The following is a 20,849-nucleotide window of genomic DNA, read 5'->3' as shown; positions in this document are numbered from 1 at the left end:
CCATTCTAGAAACTGTATACTTGTATAACTAAATTTCATATAGTTGATGACAGATTCAATTTTTGACTCTTGGCAATTCCAATATTTCATTATGTGGTCAAGCTAGATTAGGTAAAAGTCTGTCATGCTCACAATCTTGTGTGCTCATCTTATGGCATGGAGAATTAAACACAACTGTATTACTTTGGCAAACCCTATCCTGAACTAGCAGAGAGATCGTTCTTATATTCTAGCATCGCGTATTCTGGTTCCTCCTAAACCTTAACCTGCCACAACCACACGTACACAAATTCTCCAATTTGTCCTACGTCAATAAATTTTGTACGACGAACACCAATCTCAAAGATATGCCGCACTTATAACTTTTAAAAATAAAAATAAAAATAGGACCACACTCATAACTTTATATCACCATCAGGCAGATATCATAGCTATATCACAATCAAATTGTCATCCAAGTCTCTAGGAAAAAAGTTAAGACCATAGTTGCTATCAAAGTAATCAATAGGAAAATAATAGCTTACAGAAGAGCTTTTGCCACTTAATCATACAAAGCTGGGTTCAAAAAAACTTTCAGAAGTTCTCAGTAGGGACATATGTGGCAAGTACAAGCAAAACCTGGCAATAATGGCAATCTGCAGGAAGAAGAATCCAAAGGAACTATTTGAGCAGTAATTTTACCGCGCCCTTTTAAAATTCTGCATTTTTATCCAAAGAAAGAAAGATATTAGCAGAAGTCCATTGCCCTCTAGATAATTCATCATTTTTGGTCTAAATCTAATAATAAAAACTAATCAGTACATGTCTTAACATTTGGTAACTCAGCAAAATATTTGCAAACAGCTATACTATATTTAGCTATGGAGTATTATCTTTTAATTTCAAGTGCTAACACAGCATTCCTGATAGCCATATACGGTTTTAATCAGCACAAAGTGATTGAGCTGAATGGGACAAGTATGTCTGGGTGCTGCTACCAATATGTTGTAAATTAAGCTATCAAATAAATAGCAAACATGAAACCTACATAACCATACAATGACTGAAGTGTTATGGAGTTTGACAAGCAAACAAGTACATGGTTAATGTGATAATGTTGTTCACTCAATTTTAAGGAAAAATTAAAGAGGCTGTGGTGAATTACTACAAGGCGGACCTTAATGGCATCACAAGGATGATGTAGAAGCATGTTCAGCCACACTCGGTAGCCAATTTTGAAAGAAGGCATAGGAATCGCTGTCTGCACGTGACAGGGCAGCAAGAGGAGTGACAGTAATCTGAAATAAAATCATGATAACAAGTTAGTGATGGCCCACATAGAGATTTTAATCAAGCAAAATAATGTGGGGGAGAAAAATCACACAAATTAATTTCATAAATCAAATCTACGCACATATCCTTCTCGAACATATTGGTAGTCTGTATCGACCTCCTCATCGACATGGGCACCCTTTACCTACAACAATTGAAAAGTAGAGACATCCATTTAAAACTCAAATAGAAAAAAAAAAAAATGACAATCAAGTTTCCTATATGTTTATAATTAGTATGTTGCAATCAAGTTTTATTCTCCAATTTGTTACAATTAAGAGTTTCAATCATATTGTACTCAAAAGCATCAGTCATTAGATGAAATGATTATGGATCATCTATTTTACTATAAACAAGGTGTCCAATTTGGGTAGGCTTTTGCTTTTCCAGTACACCCCTCTGTACCAAGGAAGTTGTTCTCTCCTTCTTGTATTTTTTTTTTTTTAATTTTTTCAATAAAGTTTTTATTTACCAATCAAAAAACAAAGGTATGCAATATCTATTATGGCATCCAACATAATCTCATTCACTTCTTTCAAAGAAATCAAATCCTCTGGAATATAATTATTCGGAGGCATCTTAAGGGTTCTATTTCTGAAGTGGCTTCCTCCTTTCTTTGTGGTGCCCCATGTCTGTGGTTCGACTCCCACATTCCCACCTCCCCCCCACTATCTATCTATTAAAAAATATAAATATATAAATAATTTGCTAAACAATAAGAATCTATCGAAACGTAATCAAATGTGAAATAACACAATTCAACACCAATTAAAGAGAAAACATAACATGCTTATAAGTTGTTGTCATCCTTTATAAAGCAGGTAAGAAGACATAATTTAGAAAGTCGGAAGGCCTCAAGGAAAGGAAGACTTTGGGCAGGATCTATTAGCAGCAAATTCCCTATAAGATCCACTTTAAGAATTGCTCTAGAACATGAAATATGAATTTAAGATCACTTAAGCTTAAACAAATTTTAAACGCAGTAAGTCTCATAAAAAAAACTTGGTTACAAACTCACTTGTTTACTAAAAGTTTTCTATTTTAGACTATAAAATTATATTTTAAATTATTTACAAATCATATATTTTACAACATTGACATCTAAGAACCTAAGGAGAAAAATTTGTGCATATCATGTATAATTATTTATTGTTCGCAAAACCTCTACAAAATAGAACCTTGAGCACTGTTGTCTATAGCCTTAAATTGGAAGCTAAGAACTTTAGACTTAAAAGTGTCCTTTAACCCCCAAAAACATACACATTAAAACTATCACATAAAACATACACATTAAAACTCCCTCCCCCCCCCCCCCCCAACAAAAATCCAAACGGACCATAACAATTACAGCATAACTGTCAAATTTCGCATAAAAGTTAACACCCTTAAGGATGAGGAAGATTCATGATTTTCTCCAAAGTTTAAGTTCAACATGTGAACTTAACATAGCCAAAATTAAATGACAAATTCAAATCATTTAAAATAATCAATGTAAGATTCTGATCAACTCATTTAGGGAAAGTGGTAAATACTAGAAATATCCAGATGAAGTCAACCTTTGCAGGTCTATAAGGCTCGGTCTATTGAAGTAGGCTATGTTGGTGAAATAGGTAACCACTTGATTAATTTTTTTTTTAAGTAAAATAGGTTCGGGCATTGAGGCTAAATTGAGGTTAATTTATTATAGCATGGGTTGCTTGCTTTTTGTACTTTGAATTTGCTTCAGGATGTTAATAACAAAGTGATTCTGAGCAACATGGAAATGGGAAAAGCTATACATGTTTGCCTTCAAGCAGTAAATGGCAAGCAAATGCAAATGCAAAAGAGTTCGGTGAATATTGTGACTATCAGAGTATTATCAACTTAGAAAAATAATTAAACAATGAGTCACAACATAAAGAGCGATGGATAAAGCGAGGGACATACTTCCCTCTTGAACAAAAGATTGTCTGGCAATGTAGCTGACGTTTCAGTTTCTGCTGATGCTTCTGAGTTAGCCTCCATGGTCATAGTTGATAACATTTTGCCTCCTTGCATGTCAGAAGTAACTTGCTTCCATCCCATTCTAAATATACTTTTACCCTGCTTAGTCAGCCTGTACCCCTTTTTGAGGCACGTGAGACAAACATTACAACCACACATTGCATAACTGAGATAATACCATTCTTATCATGAAACAAGAAATTGCAGTTGAATCAGTTCCAAATTGACCACACAAAGCCAAATGACTCAACCACAAGCATATCTTCAGGCCAAATGACTTAACCACGAGCATATCTTCATTTGGAAGTTGCATCAGGAAATTAAAAGTAGGGTGATCACCTTATGAAGAATTTCAACTCATTTAAAATAATCAGACTGACTGAAGACATTCCAGGAGAGTGAATAATAAGATTACTCTTCTTTTTTCTTTTTTTTGGTGAACTGATTACTCTTTTCTTCAACATTCTTGATATGCTTCTATCTTGCATAATGTAAAAACTGACCTATCAGAACGACAATGGCAATGAAAATGTTCTCCTAAACTTATCATTCAATAGTGAAACCTTCAAAATTAGTTTGAGTATACCTTATTATTGATTAGTAAAACCTTCAAAAATTCTCTTAAACTTTAATTTTTTTTATAAGTAAAAGTTCTCTTTAAGTTATCATTCAATACTGAAACCTTCAAAAGTAGTTTTGGGTTTACCTTATTATTAGCAACATCTGTTGGCAGATCTATGTTCAAAAAACATTTTTGAGGATAAGCCTGATTCCTGATCTCAGCCAGAATTGCACTTATGATTGGTAAACAAGCCTCAGCAGCAAGCGTATAGTCATCTACACTACTCTTACCTCCAACCCTGAAAATCAAGAACGCAAATCACTTGTAGGAGAAAAGGAACCTTATTATGATGGCAAGATAGATTTAACGATGAAATGTAAAATAGCTGAAACAGTTCTTGGCTGAAACATAACATGACATTGTTGTCACATTCATTATATCCTGCCTCAACCCCGGTAATATGCTATGACAAATTGTATAAAAATTTGACTTTGAACAAAATCTTTAGTATATGTTAGACTATTGCCATACATATATGTTAACATACCAATCATATGATATAGAGACAGAAGGTAAATCATTGAAAAAGGCCTCTCGAGCACCTGCTACTGTGCCAGAGTAAATGCTGCAATTCCAAAACAATCAAAAAAGACATGAACATTAGCTGCCCAAAGAAAGAAAATTACAATGTATTAACAAAACTCCAGCAGGGATACTAAGAATGCAGACAAGAAAGTTTCCAATAATGGGTGTACTAGTGATCTCATCTTCTCATGATACTAAAATCACTAAATTTCCTTAAATCAGTTTAGAAGGACATGTTTCCTTGTGATTTTTTTTATTCCCAAGGGTATTGATGGCACAGACCCACACAGTTTGAAAGAACCTTTTTTTTTTTTAACTTTTAGAAGTCATTGTTTGAAAGAACCTTGAAATAACTGTATGTGGTTCTAACAATTTTTTTTGATAAATAAGTATGTGGTTCTAACAATATAAACCAACTTCTGTCACAAATCCTTTAAAAGTCCAAAGCAGAAAATATTAAGAAAAAAAAAGGGCTGATTTTATTTTTAGATTCTTTTTGTTTCATTTTTTGGCCCTTTAAAGTAAGGGGAAGCTTCTTGTCCCCTCCTTTTCTTTCAATTTTTCTTCTTGAAAAAATATCCATTTTGAACAATAGAAAAGGGCATTCACACAGTCAGAATTTCAAAGAGAAGGCACAAAGGAAGACTAACATGTGATAACCACAGTTGCTACCCATGTTGATGCCACTAACTACCTGCATGCAGAAAAGGGAAGAACATTAGCAAAAATAGCAAAGATCAAACAACTTTAATAACTACAACTAATCAAATGCAACCTGCTCAAGTGATTGCACAAGACATTTGTTCAACTCAGAAGAGTTGGACAACAAAATGAAGTCAAATAAACTTTAAAGCAAAATATCTGAATTGAGAGCAGTAATTGCAGTGTCATTATAAGTCATAACGGCTCTGTATTGAGGCATTCACGAAATTAGAGAGAGAGGCCCACTATACAAAGATATTAGCCAAAAGGAAACATTTTTTTTATTGGTAAGCTGCACATGCAGGCCCAGTGCTTTTTAAACCAACAACCTCACCCTCCACCTAACACTTACAAGGGGGGGAGGTGCCAATTGAGTTAAAGCTCATTGGCATTCAAAGAATTAGCCAGATGGAACATCACAATACAATTAAACAGTATCAGTTAGTCCTCTCTAGCAATGCAACCAACAAAACTTCCATAACCATGCATTATAACCAGAGATCTACCAGATCAGCAATTGAAGGAAAGAGTGCTTTGGAAATTCCCAAAGAAGCACAGTCAGCTGGAGTTCCTGCAAATCATATGCAAAACCTCAATCTTGTATCAAAAAATAAAAATAAATACTAGGAACTATCTGAGGAACGAAATAATAATATAAATTGAAGATATTAATTATTGATTAGCACTATGAAGGGGTGGATATCCTTCAGATATCAAAATTGCATCTAAAGAGAAAATTTATGGCTACACTCTAAGGATGTATATGGTTATTAACTGAAACATACTTTAAAAAGCACAAGGATCTCCCCAAGTTTGGTCATTTTTTAGAAAATTGCTTTTAAGTGTGTCACACCCTACTAATCTATTAAAAGATGGGTATCAATGGGAGCGAATTCATAAGTGCACTTCTCTAGCCTCTAAGCATATGGCAGTCATTACAGTAAAACCAAAGTTGTTTTATACACACACATTACATTGTGTGTATTCCTTAATTCACTCCTACCTTCATTACGAGTTACAACAACCTCAATTTCACTTGTTCTCTTGTTATAAACATAAGAAGATTTTTAAAAATTCCAAAAAATAATACTTGTGTTTAGGAAGAACTCAATCAGTTCCTATTGTGAGACTTTTCACAAATATCTGAAGGGCTACAAAGAAATGCTTTTCAGCTTACACATAATAAGAGAGTACTCCAAACATGATCACATAGCTGTACCCCTTTACAGCAATATTATATCACAAAATTACTACTGATCCAATATGTTCTTCTAAATACTGAGTGGAGAATGCAGATTCCGCTAGCTATAATGAGACAATTAATAAAAGCTCAAACTTCAAAATTCTGGCAGTTGTAAACGAATTTGAATTAACAGAAAATACTACAAACCAGAAGCTGCAAAGGCTGTTGCTCCATCAATATGTACTTGTTTCACAGTAAGGGGGTGACGCCAAGTAATACAATGACTAACAGCTGACTTTTCCCTGAAAGTAGCACAATAAGGCCGTAAGACACCACGCACTACTCTATATTGACAACTCGGATCATACAAATGGATGTTAACGTCAATAGACAACAAATTTCTGCTCTTTGCAATCAATAAACAACGCTATCACACATGCGTGAACGCACACACACACAAGCAGACATGCGTCTGTGTGGAGACATTCAAATCAAGTCACTGATGAGCAATAGCTCAACCTGTAGGTCCTGTACATCAGTCAATTCAAGATCCATTTGGGTGCATCCGTAGCTTGCCAATCCAATATATATATATCATGCAAATCAGATAGCTTAGCAGCCATGATCAAAAGAAATTAAAAGTTGTACTTGTACCAATGCACAAAGCTCTCACTTTTGTAAATTCCGGGAAGATGATTGGTAGACAACCTTACTCTAATTTTGGAGAGATTGACTCTCTAACTCGAACATATAACTTATCGCCTAGGATGTACGGATACAGACACGGGTACGGATACAAGTACGACACAAAGACACAAGCAATTTTTGAAAAATTATAATATATAACACGGGCACGGTACCCTTAATGAAGTGTCCGTACATTCTAGCTTATGGCTTGGATAGTTTCCATCGCACCAAGCCATAATCGAAACCATTAAATCATAAAATAAAAACTGGTTTCACATTATTTTCGCCCATGATCTCAAGTCTCAACTACCTCGAACATAAAATATAAAAAAAATAAATCCGATCTAAGTGAACAGAATTACAATACACAGGCACGTTAACAAAATAGCAAAACGGACACAAAAGCCCTCGTTAATTACAACACTTACCATCGTTTACAAAAGCACAGAATTTTTTTTTTCTAATTAAAAAAATTGATATGACCGTTGAAAATCAAATCAAATGAAAACCAGAATTAAACTAATCAGATTGCTCAGAAAGAATAAACTGAATACAATAACCAAACAGTCTCAGACACACATAGACACATACAAAGAAAAAAAAAAGTAATAGTAATAGTAATAGTAATAGTAAACGCACGAATCAGGAGCGCAGACTTGGACATTGTAGCGTTGCGTGGAGACGAGGACTCGAACCAGTGCTTGAAGTCCCGGCGCGTCGATGCCGTCGTCGTTGGTCACCAGAATCGTTGGCCGGTTTTCCATTTTTTCCGTTAGAGAAATGATTAAATGATTGCGTTCAATTTGAATTGAATTTTAAAGATTTGATTAAAGGTTTGAGGAGTATTATAGGTACACTGAACTGTAATGGTTTGGGGAGTATTTATTATAGGCGTGCTGAACTGTAAGAATACTCAAATTGTGAATACGAGTTGGCTGTGTTTGGAACCAGTGGGCGCGTTTTGCGTACGCAGACGATCGAGTCTTTGTTTTATGTTTTATGTTTTATTAGAGGAAAATTATATAAAGTGCTTTTTTTTACTTTTAAAAAGTTTTAACTTTTTGGATCAAGTTCATTAGTAAAGTTTTTAATGATTATATAAAATATTTGAAATTTAATTTTTGTCTACATTAAAAATTAATTGGTGTCTTAGTCTAATGATAAAGAACTATCATTAGGAGTGAACGTCATAGATTAAAACTAGGGATGTGCAAAAAACCGACGAACTGAACAAACCAACTAAAACCGACCAAATCGTTGCCAAATTTTCGATTCGGTTTCAGCTCGGTTCAGTTTCGGTTTTGAACTTTTAAAACCAAAAATATTCGGTTCGGTTTTCGGTGGCAGGTTTGAATGCACTGAACTGACCGAATCGAACTAAATCATATTATAATATATTTTATATATAATATAAATTTTATAAATATTTGGGCCTCCTATACAATATACATATTGGGCCTTTTCATTTTTTTATTTTAATATTTGGGCCTATCTTTTTTAAATATGATCCGGCCTCTCTTAAAAAAAATTTCATTTTATCAGTAGATTAAGTAACTATAATTAAACTAATTACTAATTAGATATCTAATTAAACTATAAAAACAAAAGTTAAAAACCCTACAGCCCACACGTTCTAAGTTCTCACTCTCACTCTCAGCCCCTATTCCAGTCTCTCTCTACTCTCACAGTCTCCTCTCACAGCCTCCACTCCACGCCTTCTTCCACGCCGATCTGCCTATGCGCCGCCTCCACACGCCGGCCTTCACACGAATCTGCCTCTGTCACTGCCTTGATTTGCCTCTGCCTCCGCCTTCAAACGCCGGCCTTCACATGAATCTTCCTTTGTCGCCACCTCGATCTACCTCTACCGCCGCCTCCACACGAATCGGCCTCTGTCGCCACCTCCACAAGCTGGCCTCCCCACACCGGCTTGATCTTTTCATTCTCATGGAGTCACGGTGACCCTCTCTCTCTCTTTAATTCCTCCATAATTTCCTCTTTCTTTTTTATATTATGGGTTTTTATTTTTGATAGGATATTCTAGGTTTGTTTAATATTGAATCAATGCTATTTTTTCAATTTTTATGAGCAAATAAAGTTAGGGTTTTGAACATGTGCTTGGTTGTTTATATTCTGGGTTTGTTTATTTTTTCAATTTCGTTTCTCTTTTTTATATTTTGGGTTTTTTTTTTTTCCTTTGTTTGCTTTCTTAGAAAATAAATGATAAGGAAACCGAAAAAATCACTGAAACCGAAATCCAACCGAAACCGATTGATTTCCAATTACTTTGGTCGATTTCGGTTAAGAATTTCACAAACCGAAATTTTCGGTTTCGGTTGGCCAACACTTAGAAAACCGATCGAAACTGAACTAACACACCCCTAATTAAAGCTACCTAAAAAAAAGTTTTAATTTTATTTGCAGGTCCCACACTCTCCCACTATTAGTATACACATCCTAATCATTGCGTCTTGGATGATTCCAAATTTCTTATCCCAAAGGTAAAGCATTCTTATTGGCAATTGTAAATGATATTTATAAAGAAAATTTAGCATAAAGGCCCAAAAAGAGCCTAATAACTGGACTTGTAAAATCTTATAATTGCAAATTTTTTTACAATTGTGGCACTGTAGCACTTTAGTAATTTATTTGCAGGGTCCCACACTCTCCCACTATTAGCGTACACATCCTAATCATTGCATCTTGGATTATTCCAAATTTCTTATCCGAAGGGTAGAGCACTCTTATTGGCAATTGTAAATGATATTTATAAAGAAAATTTAGCATAAAGGCCCAAAAAGAGCCTAATAACTGGACTTGTAAAATCTTATAATTGCAAATTTTTTTACAATTGTGGCACTGTAGTACTTTAGTAAAAATTATAATATATTTTAATTGATAAAGTGAAAGAGAGATGGGGGAGAAAAAAGAGAGAATTGTATTGGAATATATTATATTATTTTAATGAGTAAAATAGGAAAATAAAAGTTGGGATGTTGGTTGTGTTGTAAAATGGTATGGTATAATTAATAAAGTAATTTTTTTTATAATGGTAAAATAGAATAAGATGGTATTTTTCATTGTGAATGCTTTTAAGGTTTATTTTTTTTAGTATTAGATTCTCTGGGGAAAAAAATTCTTATATTATATGCTCACTAATGAGTGATGATGCATGAGATGATGAGTAAAAATTCTTATATTATGCATTTATGCTCACTGATGAGTGATGCTCACTTATTAGTAGTGACTACCATGGTTGTCAAAATTGTGACCCGGATCGTAAAATCGCATGATTTTACGATTTCACCTCACCAAAAAGTTTAAAATTGTAGCAGGATCGCAAAAATGATAGGATCGCATGTAAGATCGTATGGGATCCTACCAATCCTACCATTTGGCTTGATTTTTTTTTTAAGTGGGATTCATTTGAGTAAGATAATCCACCTAAACTCACAAGTCCAGTGGTTATCAGAAGCCCAAAAATGAATTGAAGTCCCAAATTTACCCCTATGTCAACATAAAATCTCAAAAAAACATATAGTACTTAAGTTTAACGTTTTGGATGTTGATACTAAGAAGGATATAGATGATGAAATGGGATATGACAATGACAACGATTAAATTAGAAAAACCTTAGAATGAGAATTCTCTTTTGGATTTCATATTTGTAATTATCTAGTTTACCTTAGATTGAGAATTCTCTTTTGGATTACATATTGTAAATTTGTAGTTAGCTAGTTTTTATATGCTAATTAGCCTAACTTACTTTGGATTTGGAACTTAGAATTTGGAAAACATTTTCCATATGTGTAGATAATATTTTAGTACTTAGTTTCTAATTAAACATGTACTGAACTTTTTAGATACATTATGTCAAAAGTTAAATATATTTTGTTTCGTTAGAATGACATAAGAACAATGCAGTGCATGTAAATTACATTTTATGATACAATTTTTTTTTAATGGATGGATTCATATTTTAAGTGATTATATAACATACAAAGTCACTGTTAATAGGTTTTTTGCTTAAAATCTAAAAATAGGTAGGATCTTATGATCCACAATTTGATCCTACAATCCACGATCCTACTTATCTTCCACGATTCTACGCATGATCCCGATTTTGACAACCTTGGTGACTACACATCCTGCTCATATTTAAGGCAATTTGAAAATGAAAGATTGGATAGCTATGGCATGATATTCACCAAAACCTCTTTGATTTTTTTTTTTTTTTTTGAATAATGGAGAGATTGAGAACTTTTATTAAAATGAGAAGAAATTCAATACATTTTAAGTTGCAACCGACTCAATCAAAGAAGTTCCTCTGTCCAAGTTACAAAATTATCCAAAACATCTGCGTCCTTGGCAAATGATGCTAGAAAATACCTCCTTGTTATTTAAATTAATAAACATAGAATTTTGTGATAACAAATACAATATGTTTTTGGCAAAGTTTCCCAAGTTCTTAAGTTTTCGAAAAATGGTCATATATGTATTGTTTAACTTTGTGCCGATGCATTGGATACACACTGTATCCTAAGGCTTTCAAAGATTTAACCCATGATATTATGAGATTTACACCTTTTTTTTTGTTTAAAAAATTGGCCTTATAACATATGTAATCAACATCTGATAATATATGATGAGATTTTTCCAATGAGCTTAATCAATTATGTTTTTTTTCGTAGATTTCAATTAACTCAACCAATAAAGTATTTTATAGTTGAATAAGAGATCTCAGGTTCAATCCACGCTTACATCAAAAAACTAATTGATATCTTGATCTAATAATAAATACACTATAAGTTAAAACTCTTTTAAAAAAAAAATATAACTATGTTTAAAACAAAAAAGAAAACCAAAGAAAAAAAAAAGCAAAATGTATATGCATGATTCATACCATTTCAAAACTTTTATTTTTGTGACAGTGACATATATGCTTTTTTGAGGAGTTATGCTTCTACACTCCTCTATCCGTCTCCCCCACGTGGGTAAATTGCAATACACACAGTACATGCATGCATGATTCACCTTTCAGTCAACAAGTTTAACACCACCGCATTTTTCATAACTTTTTTTCACAAATGTAATATAACATAATGTAATTAATAATAAAAAAATAATAAATTTATATATAAGTGATAATTAATCATTTATAATCTGGCACATTAGCATTGTAATGAAAAAATTATAAAATAATTTGTGATATTAGGAGTAGTCTCTTTTACGGCATATGCCATGTACTGATTAGCATCTCGCCCGGAATATTAATGGCACACGCGCTCTTTGCCTAGGAGAATGTGCTAAGAATTTCATTCTTGGGCTAGTGACATATATGCTTTTATGAGGAGTTATGCTTCTACACTCCTCTATCGGTCTCCCCCACGTGGGTAAATTGCAATACACAGTACATGCATGCATGATTCACCTTTCAGTCAAAAAGTTTAACACCACCTTATTTTTCATAACTTTTTATCACAAATGTGACCTAACAGAATGTAATTAGTAAAAAAAAAAAAAAATTATGTATAAATAATAATTAATTACACATAATCTGACACATTAATATTATCATAAAAAAATTATAAAATAATTTGTGATCGTAATAGTGCTCTCATTTACGGCATATGCCAGGTACTGATTAGCATCTCGTCCGGAATATTAATGGCACTTTATGCAGTTTAGCCTGCACACGCGCTCTTTGCCTAGGAGAAAGTGCTAAGAATTTCATTCTTGGGCTAGTGGTGCTGGTTTTAACTTTTAACAGGTTTGTTTGTGGGCTAAATAGGGTCCATTAATCTAACAAGCAACAAACAAGACACTGGCTGGGCTAGTTCTGGTTTATATATGGAGAATAACTTGGTGTAGTTGGGCCCATTTGGGTGTGAGTCTGAATATTCCTACAAACTGTACCTTGGGCATTTGGGTTATATTCTGACTCAAAAAGGGCCCAAAAAATAAAGGAGCTTAGTCTCGGATGCTCAAATATCAGGCCTACGCTCACTCCTCCTCATATCGTGTCCTTGCCTTTTGTTAACTTTTTTTTTTTGGGGGCATATTATAAGCTGTATTTTTTCTTTTAACATAAAACTTAACTACAATTCTTTATGCGTTATATCTTTCATTTGTCAATTAAATTCAACTATTTGATTACATTGGTCAAAGAGTCACATGATTGAATTTGAGGATAACATTGTCTTTGCTCTATTACTAATGTTATCTCATGGTTGAATTTATTGAGAAACTTAAATATACATAAGAACAAAAAGTATTTTGGTTTAGATCAAGAGAAAGAATGCATAATATTTGAATAGACTACCTTCTGGTATATCAACCTTTAAATACTCAGACATTGGTGTTTGGATTGCACACAACATTAAAATTCTGATTAATTTCATTTGAGTGAGAGTCAAGTAAGCAACTCGCAAAGTCTCTAACTATTTTAATATTTTGCTCAAGCGGTCTTGAACTTCGCTTAAGCAAACATGGTACTCTTCAAAACTCTTTCAATAGCATTTTGATAGACTTTCTCACTCATAACCCTAGCTTGAAATATGTTGAAAATTTTCTTTTATTTATAAATAGTTCCAGCTTTTATTAAGAACAAAAGATCTAACCTACAAGCCTCTTGGATAGGAGCAGGCAAAACATGCATATTACAAGAAAAATGAAATTTAACAATAGTATTGTTAGGGTCATATTTTATAGGCTAAAATGCAAAACTGACCCTCTAATTTTCTTCAAATTTCATTTTAACCTCTAACTTTGCTTTTATTCATTTCAGTCCTCTAAGTTTCAGATTTATTCAATTAAGGCTTTCTGTTAACTTTTGTTAAAATCATTTGAAAAAAAAAATCTAGAAAATATTTTTTAATCATTAATTGAATTTTTTCAATTTAAAAAATTTGAAGAAAAATTTAAAAAATTGAAAAATTAACCACAACATATAACAAAAGTTGATGGAAAAACCTTAATTTAATAAACTTAAAAGTTAGATGACTAAAATGAATAAAAACAAAGTTAGATAATTGAAATGAAATTTAAAGAAATTTAGAGGGTCAGTTTTATATTTTATCCTAATTTATATGTAATTGGCTAATCTTTTGTCAAAACGCACTTTACTTGTAATTTGGATAGATCTAAGTTGTGTTTGATACACAACAAGTAATTGTATTAAAGACATGAAAATTGATCCAAGAAATAAACGAAGAAAAGCCATTTTACTAAAACTTGACAGATAACTCGACAGAAGACATCTATCGAGATTTACTGGGCAAGCTTGACGCCAGCTCAATCTATCAAGCTTTATGAATTCAGAATTTCCAGATATTGAATTTCGGCCCATGTTGTTGTATTTGTAACACCCTAAAATCATATATAATAAAAGTCTATTCAATCAAAATAATCCATAAAAATATTAAATAAGTGCAACCAACAACTTAAAATCTCATCACAATTGTCAGAGCTTTAATCCCACCAAAGATAAAATATTCTCAAAATAATTCTCCAATACAATATTTAATACCATAAAATAATAATAAAATCCTCAGTTCCATAATATAATTGTAATTGTTGTCTTCCAAGAATCTCTACTTCAATGATCCCTCTAATGTATTTGTAAGGGGGAATAAAAGGGGAGGGGGGGGGGTGAGATAACTCAATAAGTGGAATTCACTAACATTGGGGTGTGAGAACAATCATTTTTAAATAAATATTCCATACAACAAAGTTATAAGTTGCAAAACTATTTGTATTTTAACACCAAATATTTCATATAAAAATATTATTATATTGTGAGCCATCATGATTTACCAACACTATTATACAAACAGTCTCCTAGGCTTTTCTTGTGGTCAACGTTTACACCCTGTTGATAGGGTTGTGCTGTCCCTTTTTAGGACTAAAACCTTCTTTTCATCCATTTTCTTAAGAATAATTCCTTTAGAACCTAAAGATGCGCTCCCTTGTTAAGAAGCTTCATTTTCGAAAATCTTAATGATATACTCCCTTGCTAGGAGCTACCAATTATGCACTGTCCCCCTTTTCTTTGACATTCCCTTGCTAAGGACTAGTTATAGTATGATTGTCCCTTATTAAGGACTAGATACAATATCGAATTTTTAATCACGACTTGCCATAGGATTCAAAACAAATTCAAGATGCTCACAACAAATAATCCAGTCATAATACTCAAAAGTACACAAATTTCTCCACACATACTAATTTAAAATAAGTTTAAGTTGTCCCACAAGTTTTTCATATAACAAATAGTCAATGTTTCCATACAATGTACACATCAAATATTTATAGGATAACAATTTATTTATAGAATATCAACATATTTCTTTGATATAGGAATAGTTTGATAATCAAAACTATTTTGGGAAAACCCCGTCAAAATTAGAAAACACCACTTACCTTTCATTTGCAAAAATGAAATCAACCACCCTTGAATCACAATAAATCAGTAGAATTAAAACCTAGCAACACCAAAAATAGGTCCATCAATACACAAATTTCCCACTTAAAAGTCTATTTTCACACTTAAATAGTTTATTCTATCAATATTAAAGCCTACATTCTTTGCAATACTCTTCAGCTTTGTCAGATTTTTGGGCTTACAAACATTGCTGCATAATTAGATTTTTAGCTCTGCCTAATCAGATTTTTGGCTTAAAAATATTGCTACTCAATTAGATTTTTCCCATTAATTTAATCATAAATATTCATGAAACTCTAATATAGTTGAATGATAGATATCTAATCAATCTAGTATACAGTCGAAGATAATATTATCTCTTAATTTATCAATCCCATAGCTAACCCATTATTCCCTTGATGCTGCAAAACTTAAAGATATTTCTAGTCAAATTTCTGAACAAAGGCAGTGCGTGGATGGCAAATTGGTTAACTTAAATAGTATATAATTTCTTATTCCTACGTTATAGGGGCTAACAAGATATTCGAGGCTTGAAAAGCATTGCTGCCTTCTACAATAAATTAGAAATTAATACACATCACTAGAAGGATGATAAAGAAGATAAATATCAACCATAAAGCAACATTTTCCCTTTCACAGGGTGACAAACTTTAATTGATAAGGTCCAAGCCTATTAGTTTATTAGGTACAATTCTCAAAGCTTGTGGAGTACCCCTTTCTTGACATATAGCCATATGCACCATTCCTAATCTAATATAATAATAACAATTATAGGAGCCCTTTTTCTATTAATATAATGATAGATTAGGTTCATGACAATTGCTAACTATTGAATATTCAAACTTTCTAAATTTAGAGCATGAGAAAATCATACTTGTAGTTTCCAAGCATAGCCACATAGAAGAAAAGAAAACATTAATCGTGTGTTGCGGCTGAAACAAAATGAACCTTCTTATGTATATACACGTGTATATACATAAGAAGGCCCACACACACACACACACACACACACACACACTTATGCCACCTCACTTGGGCCTCTTATACCATAATAATTATCAGATTTAAATGTCTTAGGCCCAAACCAATTAAATCCATTTAATTGTGGGCTTCCTTTTTAATTTACATATAAAAAAGAAATAAGTATGAAAATTATGGGGTGTTACAGTATTTGTTTAGGGTTTCTTTTCTCATATTCCTGGGCATATATAAGGCTTATTTAAAAGCCGTTAAACACGAAAACAGAGACCAAGAGCTATATTTCTCTGTGAGAAGCTACTACGTTTATATGTCATAGGGTTTTGTAACCAAGTGCTTCCCAATTTCATTGTTGATGAAATAAAGAACTTTACAGCACACCCATTCAAGTTGCTGGAGTTAGTCACAAATTGGAATCTGTGCAAAATGGTTAGTCACAAATTAGAGATTTGTGCATCAAGGGAAAGAAGGCTACTACAAGATCAAGTCTTATTGGGTATTAAAGTAAGGGTTTAACTGTAAGTTGGTATTTCGGAATAGGTCATGGTAGTGGTAAGATTCCTTATACTTGTAACCGCTTAATTGTTGATTAGTGGATTTTTAGGAGTGTTGACCTTAAAATTACCCAATGATGTTTTTACCTTACCAAAAGTTTTCCCTATTTGTCAACAAATCACTGTGTCAATTTAATTTTCACTGCATTTAGTTTAATTGGTGATTTGTTGGTGCCTTTACAATTTGCATGCAATTTAAAAACCTAATTAATCAACTTGAATAATTGAATTAATTAATCAAGATCAAGCTATCTTAAGTCTTCTTTTTTTTTTTTTGGTTGAGAAAAAGCTATCTTAAGTCTTAACCCAAAAAGTGTAACTAATTTGGATGGTAATCTCTAAACCCAACAGAAATCACTTAACAAAGGAAATACTAAGTTCAACAATTTTACTAAAAATGATGTTTACAAAGTTTAACCTACAAATACGTTGAAATGCAACCCTTGATTTGTAATATGCATGCCAACCTGAAAGTTAACAAATTGGGAATCCAAGATGTTAATGAAGTATTTAATTTATCTCTCAACACTTCAGTAAAGACATGTCAAGAGATTCCCAGATGCACCAACAACCTTGACCGTAGTGGATAAACTAAACTAATAATATATATATATATATATATATATATATTTATTTATTTATTTGATATTCTTTTATTCACGTAAACCTCTAACTATTAACTTAGTCTAGGTGCTGCATATATATATAAATTCTATTAGTCAAGTTTGTTTGTTATATATTTTGAGATTTCCTAGGTTGATGATTGTCATTTACTCATTATTATAGCCTTGAAGATATATATATTGGATGTCACGTGGAACTTATCCCTATCATCCTCTCAAATCTTCCATTTTCTCGATTTTAAGTGCTTTTGTATTCCATTCACAAAAAAGAAAATGGCTTCTGTGTGTTCGCCTTTTTATAGATCTTCTTGATCGTGATGGTATTGAGATAATGGAAACTGTTCATGTCGTCAAGATCAAGATTCAAGACTGCAATCCTATGAAGCAGAGCAAAAAAACAATAAATTTTTTTATATAAGGCTATTTATTTTTAAATTAGAATTTGAGTGAAAGATGATGCAAAATCGTCCCCTCCTATTAAATTCTTTAATTCCTTTATATGTTTAATTAAATATAAAACATATGACATTTTTGTTTTTATATATGTGGTTTAAATATAAAGCCATTAATTTTTTTTTTTTTTAATGCCACATGTTTTACATTTTGATTAAATTTAAGGATTTAAATGGTAGGAAATTATTTTCCAAAAAAACATAGAACACGAAGGAAAGGTGTTACCTAAATTTTAATTAACTTATTTTCTCTGTAAATAGGGTGAGGTGGGAGGTAGAATTCCAAGCAAGGTAGTCAATACTGTATTTGTAGTTGTACCGGCCTTACCGGCCGGTATGTACCGTACCGGTACATATATTGGTATCAAAATGTCAATGTTTTGTACCAATTTAAATACCAGCTGTACTAGCTATATTGGTCAATTTCAGGCAATACTGGTTGGTACATAATTTTTTATTTTTTTTTTTATAAGTTTTGTAATTTTTGAATTTTTGTAAAGAAAGAATGGTAACTTACTTGCATTAATTTATTAGTATCATTTGTTTTCTTAATATGCAATGAACAATTAAACTTTCTATTTTTTATATTGTGTTTTTTTTTCTTTTAATTGATACTAAAGTTTAAAATCATGAATAATTTGTTCTGAATTGAGGTAATGTTTTATGATAAACTTTTATATTTATTATAACACACACACACACACACACATATATATATATATATATATATATATATATAAAATAACAGTAAACCCGAAACAGTACACCAATATTGATCGGTACTAAAATATATTGTTCCTGGTTAAAGCAGTACAACCTCCAGTACCAAATTGACTCCTTTGATTCCAAGTTCCAACCTTTAATACCACCTGACAATATTGAGGGTATTGCTGTCATTGACTCAATAACTTGAACACAAAAAACTGTAAAGATATATAGTTTATATATATATATATATATATATATATATATATATATATATATATATAAATATAATTAAATCATTATTATTAGTAATATTTATCCTTGTCAACAAACATAACAATATTATATATTATTACAATCCAAATCTTATCCATTACTTGCATAGTCGCCCAAAAAAAAAAAAAGGTGAATCTTTAACATAGAAACTAGCTCCTGGCTTTTAGATATTTTATAGAGTTTTGTGTGCAATTTTTTACTTTCAAATGTTCAGAGTTCAAGTTTCCAAGTTAATTAACATAAGGTTAGGTTTATGTCAAAAATCAGGTATACTAAATCAATATGAATTTTTTATGCACATACAAGCAGATTGTCACATTTTCAACTAGAATAGTTGCAAGAAAAAAGTGAGGGATCAAAAGAATTCAACAGTGCTTCATGACAGAATCATCACAAAATGTCCAAAACAGTGAAAAGCTTTGAATGAGTGGAAAAATATTACGTGCGATAAAAGTTCGGATGGCACCAAATTCTACGAGTAAATGAGTTTAAGTTTGATATGATGAGATAAACACTTCCAGAATTCATTTTTCGTGCGTGTTATAATTGGATTTTGGTTCATGTCTTAGTCTTCAGTACCAAAGAGACCGACCAAAATATGTGTGGATCCAGCTAGCCTAAAAAAAGGCACTCCACAACCGAACCATATAGATTTATTTGAATCAGAAGCATATACCAAAAAAAGTAGTTCTTGATGAATAGCCTGTGGGAAGATATTTTTATAAAGAAACATTATCTGATGAGCAAAATTTGGGACCCCAAAAAGATAGGCCAATAGTTTTTGAGTGGATGCCCTCAATTCAAGGGTGGACATGTATTCTCTTTATGTGTTTCTTTTTACGGCTTGCCTTGCACCAAGTTTGGTTGTGTTTTTATTTTATTTTATTTTATTTTGGGAAAGTGACTGTTATATATATTTGTTAGAATTAACATTTCCTAAGATGATCAACGACAACAAAAATTAACATTTGGTGTGACTTAAACATTGTCAATTCAAGAACTTTATAACTCGATTAACACTTTCGAATGTTTTTAATGTAAGTGTCCAATGTTAAAATCTCATCCTCTAATCTAAATATCAAATTGAATGGTGACAGCTATAATGCTATACACTGTGTGTATGGAACGAGAACGTATTTGGAATCAAATAGTACAATGTCAGAGGACCGCGGTATCAAAATTCAATAAGAATGAGACATACCAGCAAAAAATAACTACCTTATTAACAAATAAAAAACTTGTGCTAGTGAGTAATTATTTTTGTATACATGTCTCTTATTTATTGAATTTTTTCATACAATTTATATAATATCATTTGATACAAAATACTTTTTTGTATGAAACATATAATGTCACCGTTTTATATAATTATAATTGAGATAATATTTTTAAAATACGATATCATAAAAAGTGGGTACAAGAGTGTGCAATAAGAAATATATAACAATGTAAACTGACACACTGATAGAGTCACACATAAGTAGATCAATTCTTAAGTAGACCCCAAACATTGCTTTGAGCTCTCACAAAGTAAGTGGAGCCCACACATGGATCCCATCCTGGAGCCCATAACTTTAGTGAGAGCCCATAGCAGTGCTACCCTTATACCTAAGTTTTTTTACAAGAGCCAGCCACCTAACAACAACCAGCATTTGACATGGGAGTCGCTGTGCTTTGTTACAAAATGTACGTCTAGAAGTAATTTCCATTCATGTTACCTAACTTCCGTACATGCTGATTCAGCCAATCGCTTTGCTGAAGTCAACGAATGTTCAACATATTGTCAATCTCTCGGTCGACATTTA

At 32.2% G+C, this 20,849-nt stretch overlaps 1 protein-coding gene across 1 annotated transcript; it reads right to left on the bottom strand.

Annotated features, from left to right (window-relative positions):
• Window positions 1-402: 402 nt before the first annotated feature.
• LOC142624254 (uncharacterized) lies at window positions 403-8,007 on the bottom strand. The gene is made up of 10 exons (XM_075797783.1): window positions 7,653-8,007; window positions 6,534-6,628; window positions 5,650-5,714; window positions 5,092-5,135; window positions 4,404-4,481; window positions 4,001-4,154; window positions 3,238-3,414; window positions 1,394-1,456; window positions 1,157-1,277; window positions 403-698 (listed from the first exon to the last, which is right to left on the bottom strand). Exons 1-9 carry the CDS (start codon window positions 7,775-7,777, stop codon window positions 1,167-1,169), a joined length of 912 nt encoding a protein of 303 aa, XP_075653898.1. The 5' UTR covers window positions 7,778-8,007; the 3' UTR covers window positions 403-698; window positions 1,157-1,166.
• Window positions 8,008-20,849: the final 12,842 nt, after the last annotated feature.

Source organism: Castanea sativa, chromosome 2, assembly GCF_040712315.1.
Source record: "Castanea sativa cultivar Marrone di Chiusa Pesio chromosome 2, ASM4071231v1".
Classification (NCBI taxonomy): Eukaryota; Viridiplantae; Streptophyta; class Magnoliopsida; order Fagales; family Fagaceae; genus Castanea; species Castanea sativa.
Note: the sequence above shows the minus strand (reverse complement) of the source record. Positions and strands in the feature narration are given on the sequence as shown.